This window comes from Adiantum capillus-veneris, chromosome 11 (genome assembly GCF_014529385.1).
Source record: "Adiantum capillus-veneris isolate H3 chromosome 11, ASM1452938v2, whole genome shotgun sequence".
NCBI classification, from domain to species: domain Eukaryota; kingdom Viridiplantae; phylum Streptophyta; class Polypodiopsida; order Polypodiales; family Pteridaceae; genus Adiantum; species Adiantum capillus-veneris.
In genome coordinates, this window is record NC_140941.1 from 76,320,766 (window position 1) to 76,333,850 (window position 13,085).

General features: G+C 43.2%; 1 protein-coding gene across 1 annotated transcript; it reads right to left on the reverse strand.

Moving 5' to 3' along the window:
- Positions 1-3,013: 3,013 nt before the first annotated feature.
- On the reverse strand, positions 3,014-4,122 carry LOC147447470 (uncharacterized). The gene has a single exon (XM_086523260.1). It carries the CDS (start codon positions 3,987-3,989, stop codon positions 3,237-3,239), a length of 753 nt encoding a protein of 250 aa, XP_086379386.1. The 5' UTR covers positions 3,990-4,122; the 3' UTR covers positions 3,014-3,236.
- Between the last annotated feature and the right edge of the window lie 8,963 nt (positions 4,123-13,085).

The following is a 13,085-nucleotide window of genomic DNA, read 5'->3' on the forward strand; positions in this document are numbered from 1 at the left end:
ACGGTTTGAAATTCTGAAAACGCTGACCTTCTGCTGAATACTGACACTGTGTCGACGAGGACCGCGATGGCGACGACTTGACCACGATGCGTTGAAAATCCAAATGCTGAAATCTACAAAGAGTAGGCTGAAACTAAAAACGCTAGCTGATCCGACGACACGGTGAGGATCTGCTACGGGTAGGTGAGATCTGCGAAGCTAAGGGGTCAATCAACAAGGGCTAAGGGCTGGAAACTAAAAACGCTAACCTGTATAGCTGGATCGGGCTGCGGAATGCTGAAAACGCTAGGTGAATCTGCAACTAGAAAACGTTAGAAAATCTAGAATCTCCAAGACGCAGCTCCAAAAACGCTAGTTGTCTTGATGGCTGAAAACGTTGAGGCTCTCTGCCGGTCTTGTTGAGACGATGCACTGCAAGTTGTCTAAACTTTTGTTGCGCTTTTGCCTTCTACTAGCGCCCCACATGCTCCCTTTATAGCTGGACAAGACAGGGTCGAGCAATCTCCCCAACAACCCCGCGACCTCATAAAATGGGAAAATAAAATGATAAAAATACCAAATAATGTACTGCCCCAAGTTTGGGTACACTGACTGGAAAGTGAACATGCTGGTTATTAATGGTTGTGCAATCAAAGGGTATGCAACTAATCTAAGTGCTTGGACATGCACAGTCTGCGCACAGGCTCACTAGAACACTTCCTAGGCTAACCTGAACCCTAGACCTAGGATAGCTTGTCCACATGCACATAGGGTTAGATGTGCACGGGACAATTGTAATATACTTCTTTGTAGACACTCAGAGTACACCCTGCTATATATATCTTCATGAGGACTCTTGGACAAACGATGTAACTCTACGGATTGCACGCCCTGCTTGGTTATGGTCAATCAGACACTCCATACACAATTATCTCGAGGTCGCTCATATGCAGATTATTCAGCATCTAGGCCTGCCTCAAAGATTGCGAGATTGGTTGAGATGGTAGCATCGGCTTTTTCTCACTCACCCCATGAGGATTGTCTCATGGAATGTGCAAGGGGCTAGGTGGACCTCAATTTCTACATCGGAGGGGTCGACCCAGACAAGAGCTCCAGAGATGCCTTGTGGATGGAACGATCGATATGCTTATGCTACAGGAGCATCATTTGTGTGAGAGCCGTATAAGGCGATGTGGAAAAATTTTGCATGGTCGCTATGAGACATTTAAGTCAAGTGCACGGGCTGAGTTTTGGTCACATTTGGTGGAGTCCTTACCTCATGCAGAGCAGTGGTGCCTTGGGGGGGATTTCAACATGCTTGAGGACCCTTCGGACAGGATTGGGGGCAGCCATGCTATTGTACATGGGGCTGAGTTGGCTGCTTGGGAACGACTATGTATGGCTTTGAGGATCTCGAATGTATGGCAGCATGTTGGTTTTGTACCGGTCCTCAGACAGCCTTTCATTCCCTCGGTCTGACTGCTGAGTAGGCAGAGTGAATCTATCCAAGATAGATCGATTCTATGCTAGTGACCACTTATGTGACTTGGGTGGCACAATATGCATCTTGGCAAGGACTACTTTGTCTGATCACTCGCCAGTGGTCCTTACTCTATCCGACAGATAGAGGAATAGCACTGTTATGTTACACATCTCAATGGTGATCAGCTCTTGTCGTAGCTCTTGCCGAGCCTGCTAAATTTGGTCCTCCATACAAGGGTTACCTGGGTACTGCTCTTGCATCCTCTGTGAGGAGGCAATGCCCCAACGTAGCGGGCTTCTCCTCTCGGACTGCAACCAATCACGCTCTCAACCCTTGGAGAAAGAAGCGACTAAGCTTCCTGAGGCCATTGCCCACTCTAGCAGCAATGTCCCCTTGTGTGTCCAGACTCGCGGTCCAAAGCGCAACAACTTGCTCGTTGAGTGCTGTATCTAGATCGTCACGCTTCTCAGTGGACCCAAGTGGGGGATACTTACTGGCGAGTTTTTTTAGATAGTGCGTCCCCGCCATGCGCATACCAGTGTTCGCCACTTGAGAAGACCGGATAGGTCGATTGCCATAGAGCCTAAGGACATCCGGGCAGTAGCTACTAACTTCTACAGTGAGTTCGAGCCGCAATCACAACACAAAGATGCATGCAGAGAGCACGTGTGGGGAACAACAGATGCCTTGCCTCGTCATTGAGGAGATGAGACAGATGCTTGAGAGCCCCTTCCTGCCAAAGGCGCTTCATGAGGCTCTTAGGACACTCCCTCGTGGTAGTACGATGAGAGTCGGATTAGCTCAAACAAGGCTAGGAAAAAGGCAGATTCACTTTCTCCAAAGCTTGTTGAATTTTCTCCAATTTGAAGGAGAAGGAGAATGTTATAAATCTCAAATTTATATGCATATTATTACCTCCTCAAATATGGCATTTTCCTTCTCAACACACAATAATAAGAATTTAAAGCCGGCTCAATAAATAAAGTTTCCATAGTAGGGCAACATGGAAGTTTGCTACCCAATTTTATGTGTTACTCTAACCCGACAAGAGATCAAATAAAAGTGCACCATTCCTAAATGAAGGGACTCTCCTAAGAATGGAACACCCATACACAATGAAATGAATATAAAATTCAATATCTGGGTTCTACAATATCTTGAGAACAATCTCTGTGCAATAATTCATCTCTGTTTTATTGTGAGACAGCCACCAATTCATGGGACGTTCTTTTTTAGTGCTTGATGCTAAATAAAAGTACACCATTCCTTAATGGACTCTGCTAAGAATGGAACACCCATACACAACGAAATGAATATAAAATTTAAAGTTTGGGTTCTACAATACCTTGAGAACAATTTCCATGCAATAATTCATCTCTGTTTTATTGTGAAACAGCCACCAATTCATGGGACGTCCTTTTTTAGTGCTTGATGCTAACAAATTGCCACAAGCTCCCAAGTGTTTAAAAGAGAGGGAGAAAAGGGGGAAAGGGGGGGTACAAGCTCAAGAAAACCACCATGAAAAAATGAGAGTTCCATAGACTCGCAAGCAACAAGAAACGACAATTAAATAACTCTAATGTCCACAAAGCATCTTATCATTGCGACGCAATTAGAGAGGTAATGTCTGGCTATTGAATAACAAAAGGGATCCAAAGATTAGAATTGACAACTGCTTTTAGGACCAACCAAAAAATTTGTTTGTTAGCAGGTTATACCATCACTTCTACTGTAAAGGGTAGTCATAATAAAAAATTTAAAGGTAGTTTTGCACCTACTTTCTCTTTTCATAAAACTCCTCATACCTTTGCCTCCCATGTACAGTAGCTTGAAGATCAGACAATTTGTTTTGAAAGCGCGTGTATTCGCTTACTGGCAGTAAGACTCGAGTTAAACTTCCAGAGTCTTTTCCTGCCGAAGCCTTAGCGATATTTATCCCCAAAATCTTAAAATTAATTCCACTTTTTATCAAATGCGTTACTGACTTGGTCAACCCTGGAATATCAGAATCTTTTAAAACCTCTGTCAAACCTGGTAAATCTGATGCCTTGAAAACTTTTGCGACGCCGGGCAGGTCGGCCTCCTTCAGAATCTGTATAGCACCTGGTATGTCCGCCTGCTTCAGAACACTGGTGACTTCCGGGAAATCGCATTCCTTTATAGCCTTAGAAACAGTCGGTATGTCAGCTTGCTCAACAGTAGCAAGTACAGATTTGAAACCCGGAAATAAATCGTTCATATTCTTGAGAGTTTCCTCGACGGGCAAAGCGAAAGTGTCAAATGCTTCCTTCATGGTGGTGGCAATCGAAACAAAGGAGCATACTCCGACACCAAGAAGGAGCAAAAGAATTGATTTGAAAGCAACTTGGTTGGAGAAACTGTGAGCAGGAGAAGGAAGGCCTGAAACAGGAGATTGGAGAGGGGGAGAGGGAGGGGGAGAAGGAGTGGCTGAATCAGAAGGAGATTGGGAAGGGGGAGGGGGAGGGGGGGAGAAAAGGAGCGAAATAATGAGAAGCGTGAGAGACATGGAAGCTGCTTGGGGAAAGCCCTACAGAGCGCGTAGGAAATCATGTTCTGCTGCGCTTCTCTGCGGACTGCGGAGCCTCCATGTTTGCTTTGTCTGTTTTCTAGTATGAACTTCTAACGTGTGACGGGTCGATCTACGTTATTAATGAAATTTAAAGACTGCAAATTGCAATTGTTTTTGAATTTAAATTTTCCAATTAAAAGACAAAGGTCGTTTTTTAGAAAATCCAAATTTGGAAGAATCTCTAGACTATGGTTTCGTGGCAGCACCATTGACCCTTGTACTTTTTCATCCCGCTCCAAGTTCAGAAGGGAGGAGCCACCTATGGTCTACCCCAAGGGACTCGAGCGGACTCGGGGCTACGTGCTCTCTCTCTCTCTCTCTCTCTCTCTCTCTCAGTCAATTTGCAACGCGCGGCACCATTAAAGCTCCTTTGATGTGTCGATGAGCGGTTTGGAAATTCCTAGAAGTCCCCAAACCGACTTCCAACCCCTCTCTCTCTCTCTCTCTCTCTCTCTCTCTCTCTCTCTCTCTCTACCTCCCAACTCCAAGTGTCTACTGGCTGCAAGTAGGGTGTACAGGAGAGCGGGAAGAACACGTAGGGGGTAATGTGAGAGTAGGGGAGGAGTCTGGACCAACAACCACCACGCCAATGCAACACGACGTGTCTCTCTGTGTGACATGCAGCCCCGGTGCACCTGGTCAAAGGTAGGAGGAGACATAGGCTGAGGGAGGTGGAGGCAGAGATAAGTTGAGGCAAAGACAAGGGGACACATGTTGATTGAGGTGCAGGTTACTTGCGACCTGCCGAGCTCACGAATAAAGAATTGTGAGGACAAAGCAACCCATGTGGATTTCTAGAAAGAGGAGGTAGAATATTCTTAGGGTATCTAGCTCGTAGTGGATATTAATCTCAAGAAGTTGTTTTAACATGTTGAGTGAGGTGCAAGCTACTTGTGGGCTACTGAGCTCGCGAGCAAAGAATCGTAAGGACAGAGCAACCGGATTTCTAGAGAGAGGAGGTATAATATTCTTAGGGTATCTACCTAGTAGTGGATATTAATATTAATAAGTGATGTGTTTTAAATAGTAATTTATTATCTTTTTATAAGTTTATACATGTCATCCACGAGATGCCCGATACACAAAGAAAATTTTTCGATATAGCTTTTTTTGAGGATTTAGAGCAAGGATTTATATTAAGTGAGAAATTTTTAATGAAACTTTCGAATTTTTTATTTTTGGCATTAGAGTAAAGGGGATTCACGATCATGTATAAATGCGAGAAAGATGTTTAAAAGCGCTTGCAAATTTGTTTTATGCAAATGCAAAAAATTCACCCACACTAAGTTTTGACATAATTCTATTGCACGCTCAAAAAATATATATTTGATTGTTGCCCCTTGAAGTCAGATCGGATCCATCGCTTGACGGTCAGAAATTCTTTCTCATAGGTGTTTTTTTTAAAAAGTCGGATCAATTGCTTGACACTCAGAAGTGTTGGACGACGTTTTCTTCTTTTCGCCGCTCTGCTTACCAATCTTCTCTTTTCGACGCTGTGCTGCGTCGACGATTATGCATTGGGCTCTAAAAACAGAGGTGGCTTTTATTAATATTATTAGCCTACGATGGTGATTGGTCCACGTGGCTCAATGTATGGGCCTCGTTTGGGAATAGCTCCTTAGGCTCACCAACTAAATAACAATCTTGGCAACAAATCCTCAAATTGAAACTTTTTTTTAGAATACTATTTGCAAAAATAAAAGTGCTAAAAACGTAAATAGGTAAGAAAGGGAAGAACTCAATTAACTTGGAGCCTTGCTACCAAGGTCCATTTTTTTAACGTTGCAGAGCCTTCAAAGGCCACTTTTGACCTTTGAGAGAAATGGCAAAATTATGAGGATTTGCCTACAAAGGGCTATTTTTAAAATTTGCCCTTCTTTTGGAAAGGCGGATCAAAGACAATGTTGCCCTTGAAAGGGTGCTTTTTATAAAAAAAAGTTTGATACATGTATATCAAATAGTAATAAGTAAAATAGGATGATTTTCTTCTTGCAGTTGGATTCTAGAGGTTGGAGACCAAATTGCCAAGGTTGTTTTTATTTATGTGACTTGATATATTTTTATGTTGAATTTCGCTTCAAACTTTATGTGTAAATTTGAAGATTTTGTATTTCAAAGGGCACCGAAAAATGTATGTAGCATTTGAAGGGCAAATTTTCAAAAGTTTTCTTCATGAAGAAGGGTAGGTTCTTAGCTATACCTTCCATGGAAAGCAGAGGGCTACCTTGCAAAAGTGAAGGTTGTCTGCTAAGTAGAATTTGGCACTATAATTTAGCCTTTACTATGCATGACTTAGAAAATACTATGTGCTTTACTTGGTAATTTATATATGTGTGTGTGTGTGTGTGTGTGTGTGTGTGTGTGTGTGATGATATGATGAAGAGAATGTAGGACACATGGCAACAATTGGGGATTTTAGTTTTTAAAATGATTTTTGAAGTTTGAATTCCATGCACAATGGCATGGCTACTCTCTCTTGGAGGGCCATAGCTTTAGGATTGTGACGGACCACCCAAGTAGCACATTTCATAGTTGGAGCAAAGAGCATGGGCAATGTATTATGTCCTTTATGTGCAAGCACCAAACACATGTATGTGACATCCCAAATTTTAATATCATCCACAATTCCATTGTCTCTCCCTTCAGCGATGATGGTGATTTTGTGCACTTGTCGATACCATAATTGCCATGGCACATGTGCACATCCTCACCCTACACCTCACCTTCATCTCTTGCTAATTTTGTGTGAGAGGGCCATTTTGGCCCTTGAGAGTGGATACCATGAACAGATACTTGGGAAAACAAAAGCCCTAACAAGAATGGACGCAAGGCATCAAAGCTTCAAATGGGTTGGTCAAGCTGGGAGAAAGGGACTCCATAGAGGAAAACATACAAACAAGCAAGGAGGGGCCATGTTTAGAAATCGAAACCCTTCCCACCCTTCTTTTAGATTTGTCATACACATGCATGGCAAAAGATGCATATCTCTTCGCAATGATAGGCAAGTCAAACAACAAACCCTTCCTTAAAAAAGGGTGCTTTAGGCACTCCACTCGGAGTGGGCATTACGAATAAGCAGAGATTCAGGTTCCCGAGCAGATCAATAGTAAAATGAGATGGGATTTTGTGCTCCTCCCCTTCCACAGTGGAGTCACTGTGATTAATGCTTTCATAATCCCTTACAGTTCATTTGTATCTTCGCTTCTAAAACTGAGAAAATCTAATTGGAAAGGATTTTTGAAGTCTATCAAACGGTTATTGTCGAAAAGCAACACTAACGCCACAACCCCTTGCCAATAAGGGAGATGGGAATGGATAGCCAGACCAAAGAATAAAGATGCCATTAGAAACATTGACCCCATGGTGCATGCAGAAGCCTTGTGTGCCAAACTAGTTGTCTCGCTGACGGACCGCAAGAATGGGATATAATGGCCAGGGATATGATAAACAAAGCAAAGCTTGCCTTGAGAGGGAGCACTTGGAAGGAGGCCATAGTGCAGGACAAGATTTTGGTGCCTCTCTTGACATTTCTTGAACTTGGCAGGTGCATAAGGGAACTAGCACGAAAGTGTAACAAAGCAACTTCACCCTTGGAATGAAGAGAGAATTTTAGATACTTCAGGGGCTCCTCTCTCAACTAGTCCCCTGGCTCTCCAAACTTGGAAGGGGTTCCTTGAACCCTTTTTCGAGGGAAGTGGCACATCAGGTAAGCAACAAAGGAATCTCTAAAATTTCTCATCTTTGGGATGACATAAACCTCTGTTGGAAGGATGTGGAGCTCGTAGTACTGCATCATAATTTGGGTTTGTACGAAAGGCTTCTAATCAGTAGACTCTTGGAAGTGTTGTCATCCTCACCGTCACCTGTATTCGGGTGTAAAATAGATTGGAAAGCATGGCATTGGCCAAAAGATAAAGTATTCTTGCTCCCCAAGACCCAGGCTACCTATACGAGTTGGTATACAAAGCGGATTGGTTTGCCCCACTCACCAGAATCTGGAAGAAAAATTGGTTGCACGAGCATTAGTAAAAGAGTGTTAATGCCATTTGGGAAATTAAATGGCGTGAATACATGAAAGTATTCATCTAGAAGGTGCTTTGGGGAGCCATGCCTACTAGGATTAAGGTTCATGCTATTGGGATCTACACTGATACTTGCTATGGTTGCAAATCTCGGCTTTTGAGGAACCCCTTCATCTGTTGAGCAAGTGCCCTACCTCACAGGGGCTGCCCTCGCTAAAGTTTGCAAATGGATATGGACGACTTGGAAGATTTTTTTCTTTACTGATGACCTGATCCTAGGAGGGCATGGATTTCAAAGCCATGCCATTATGGTGTGCACCCAAATCACTAGATCTCGGCTACGTGAATCAAGTCTAACAGTCTAGGAACCTTCAGGTATTTGAGGCAAAACTGGTGGTGGCTCAATTTGATGATATTGTGCGTCCGAGCACTAAGCTCATCTACGGTGTAGGAGCAAAGAGAGAGACAACATTCGAGGCTGAAGAATAGAATCATGCATTGAGTTGTTTAGAACACTCAAGAGGGTTTTCATAGCACCGATATTTTGGTATCTTTTTTGTTTGTGTACAAGCCTCTGGTGGAACCCTTGCCCTCTCAAGGCAGTGCTTTTGCCCCCTCAAGGCACATGTAGTGCTTGAGGGTGATTGTATTCTTTTTGAGTTAATATAAATTCTCTCAACTCACAATCGTGAGTATGGAAAAAAAAAGGGTGCTTAGAGAACAACCTTGCACAAGGGCACATTTTTTAAACCCCTTCAGAGATCCATTCTTAAATTATGTAGATTATGTAATAAGTGATGGTTCTGTTGTGGATGGCTTTCGTGTTTTTTTTCTCCTTTTCGCCAAACTCACAATGGTGAGTGGTTCTTTTGTGGATTGGCTTCCATGTGTTTAAGAAAGTAAGACAAGTATTAAACTTCTAATGCGAGGGGAACCCTAGCGTTGGCCCTGCTATGTCGGCTATGCGCGCTCTGCATGAGCCAGGGGGTTTCCGTGTAGGTGTTGTGTGGGGTGGGATGCTTGGGGAAGTTAAGCTTGGCAACTTCGCCGCCTTGAGGTGCGGATTTGCTTCGCAGAGGAATGGGGGACCCCATGGAGAGGGGATCTCAGCCATTATATGCCCCTCTTCAAGTCCGGCTTCTTCTCCCATCTTTTTTGTGCTCGGGGGTCTGGCAGCAACCCCTCACTCAGCTGGGGAAACCCTGCTCGCCTGGCCCTAGTAATTTTATGTTCGGTAGCTTGCTCTTCTGCAGCTTTGGTGTGGTTCTGAGGTACCTTGATGGCGGCTTTTCTCTAGCAGGTGCTTGGCCCACACTAAAGGCATGTTACTCGGTGGCAGATGTTGGTCTTTTTGCGTTTTCTCCAACGACTCTTGGGCTCTCCTCGAGAACTAGTTTGGCTCCGACTTATGTGTTCTCGTGGGGTTTGGCAAATCTTGTTTTTTTTGGCTTGATGATATGCGATGGAGGTTGTGGCAGTGTTTTCAGTGGCCAGTTCGGTGGTCGGTCCGTGCGGGGTGACAGCCTGTTCGGCCTGGTGGCAACCTTGGGTGGCCTTTCTCTTGTTTTCCCTCGGGAGGGGTAGCTCCCATATCTTTATTGTCAAGGTGGCTCCCTTGTCAGCCGTTTGTCACTTTGGTCGGGTGGCTCCCGGATCAGCCAATGTATTTGGGATGATCATTATGTCCTGTTGATGCCTTGGCTCGATCTCAGCATGACTTTGCTATGGTTTGTAATTCTTTTTGAGGCTATCTAATTTATCACTCACTATTGTGAATTTTGCCCCAAAAAATTTTAAGAAAGTAGAGTTGGATTGAGAAATTGCAAGTCCTAGTAAAGGTTTGGACTTTTTTTTTTCAAAACTCAAAATGGAGAGTAAATTATATTATAGCATAACCAAAAAATTACAAAATCATGCCATGCTCGTGACGAGCAATGACAGCTTCAAAGGGTCATAGATAGATCCGTTGACAGGGGAGCCACCCCATGACAATGGATAAGCCCACAGCTTTGCCTATGCAAAGTCCGTCATTGCGATGTCCATTGCCTTGTTCCACTCATCATCAGAGTTTTATATGTTTCCCAATGGCGATGATCGCCCCCCATGATTTCTTGGATTATCTCTATGAACTTAGTTGTTTCCAACGGTGTTCTCGTAGCTCCGTTCCTTGCCTTCCAAACAAGTTTGAAGCAACAAAATCTCACGATTTATGTTGCGATGAGGAGCGCTTGGCTCTTCAATACCTTCCCTCCCAAGAAGAAATCGTTCTTGAAGAATCCTATTTTCTATGCCATTTGAACCCGTTTGCAAATCTTTTTTGCTAGGCCACAAATCATCGGGCACTCCTTGAAAAGGTGAGGGAGTCTTCACTAACCGTTTTGCATTCGAGACCAATTCCCTTGGTGAGAACCTTCACCCAAGTCAACATGGCTCCACATGTGAACTGGCTCCTAGATGGCCAGATGGATTGCATGAGGGAGCAAGGATAGTGCACCAATTTTTGTAATGCGTGTGGGCTTGCATACCCAATAGCGATCTCCTCGTCGCTATGTGGCTTACGGTAGAGAATTGTTGATCTTGATAATCGGAATTTGCATGACGATTCAACCTAAACTTAAAGAGGAGATCCATCTTGTGAAAGGAATCTACCTAGATTCCAACTAATACAAATGAAAAAAGCCAATGTTATTTACTTGAAAACGATTTACATTTGCAAAGACTAGCTACTACTACTACTGGGCATGGGTTTATTAAGGAAAATCTTTGTGGATGCTATGTCAACAAGGTGAGAAGGCACGAGGGCTTGCTAAGTTAAGGGGGTGAGGGAGAGTAAGGTCAAATAAGTGCCTATAGCCACTTGGAATTTTTGTTGTATGTTAATATAGAATTGTATTGTCTATTAAACATATATATCACATTTGGTTTATATATTACAAATGGTCCCACTTAAATAATAAGATAAAAGGTGCACATTGCACATTAACATTTTGAAAAAAAAATGAAAAAGAATAAAATAAAAATATACATTAAAAATTAAAATTAAAAAATATTTTATTACTTTCTTATAAAAAAAATAGATTTAATAAGCATAAAAAATAACAAAACAGTTTATTGAGATGAAACATTTTGAAGTCCTTAAATAAAAAGTCCCTTTATCAATATCTCACATCATCGGATCAAACTCCTACGAGTATAATGTTTAATTCTTTGTTTTTTAAAGCTTTTTCAAGAATGCCAAAAAAGTAAATGCACCTTTTAAGAAAATCATTTAAAAGGCTATGATTTCTTTCTATACCAAAAGACTTTTAAGGCCCTTTAGGACACTTGTTTAACAATGAAAATTGAACTACCTTCACCCTTTGGGTATTAAGGCCTTTAGCAGACCAAAGAGACTAGCAGACCAAAGAGACGAGGGAAAGGAAAGGAAAGGCAAGCCCTTTCATTTGTTTGTTTGGTGAAGTAGAAAACCAAGTTCTCCCAAGATGTTGTGTGGATGTTGCTCGAGAACGAATTCCTCTCATTTGGAAGCTTCTCGTGAGGTGGTTGGCAAGGCACTCTCTCTCCCATACGCCCAATGCTCATCACTTTCTGTGTGTACTCAAAAGGGATAGTGTATCACGGTGTGTGTGTGTGTGTGTTGGGGGGGGGGGGGGGGGGGGGGGGGGGGAGACTTTGCACATGGACGAGGAGGCATTGACATGGTAGGTCCAAGATGAAATGGAGCTACAAGGTGGCTCTCTTGCTATGGTTGCAAGACATCAAGACTCACAAAAGGTCACTCGCTGTCGTTGTAGGGCGTCAAGCTTCGCAGGGCAAGTTGTTACAAGCCTCATCGCCCGAACGATATTGCAAGGCATAGAGGTTAGCATGTCATTGCATGCTAGCTCGGGGGGGGGGGGGGGAGTAGAAGAACGCTCCTGATAGAACAAGGGTAGGACAGGGGACACGGCCCTGGCGACTTTGGCTAAGCTTGTGGTCAAGAGGTTTCCTAAAGAGGACTATAAAGGGATACAAACCTCGTCGCCCGAACACTGTTGCAGGGCATAGAGGTTATCAGGTCATTGAATGCTAGCTCGGGGGGAGGAAAAGGAGAAGAACGCTCCTGTTAGGACAAGGGTAGGACAAGGGACACGACCCTGGCAAGTTCGGCTAAGCATGTGGTCCAAGGGTTCCATAAATACGACTATAGAGGGGTACGTAAGGGAGGAGACAAACATGCTAAAGTCCTTGTCCTTTCATCAGGGAGGCATCATTTCTTCCCTCAAGCCAAGGGCCTTTTTGGTGCTTGAAACAACAAGTATTGATAGATTTGCCATCCTATTCCAAAGCTAATTTTTCTTGCTTTGCTCACAAAGCATACTTTCCTACGAGCTTTAATTATGTTGTTGGGTAAAAGTACATCATACTTTTGATTTTAAATCTACTCTGCAATAGGGGCCAAATGTGGCTACATGAGACGTGCGTGCCAATTGAGCATGACTTAGTTGATATGTTGGACGTCAATGCTCTATCATGATGAACTCAACAAACTGTAACAAGTTTGGCTTCCATTACACAAACTTAACTACACTAAGGAGGTGGTTAATCAGTTTATGGTGCAGAAGGCCCAAGAACAGCCACAAGTTCCAAGGCCAGTCATGCACGAACCCATTGGGTGTCCACCACCATCAAAATCTTTTCCACGAGGGTACGATAACCCTAAAAATTTGACCTGGATGAAAGACTTGAAGCACGCTATGAAGAGCGGGACTGCAACAAAGACATAGTTAATATCTTTTTGCATAAATGAACCGATATCAACCATTTGCAGTCCACACCAAGATGCTACACGTCCTAGAGACGAGTTTAGCTTTGCAAGGCAAGGCATATAAGTGGTGGATGGCTATTCCACCCACACAAAAACCCTAGATATGGGTGCAATTTTGACAAATCTTTCAAAAGGAATTTTTACACATCAATGAAGAAGATACCAGTTGGAAGGCATGAGACAACTATTACTTACATACACAAT

What these genes read in the sequence shown, in the direction of transcription:
- LOC147447470 (XM_086523260.1), bottom strand. Translation starts at nt 3,989, where the DNA reads ATGTCTCTCACGCTTCTCATTATTTCGCTCCTTTTCTCCCCCCCTCCC.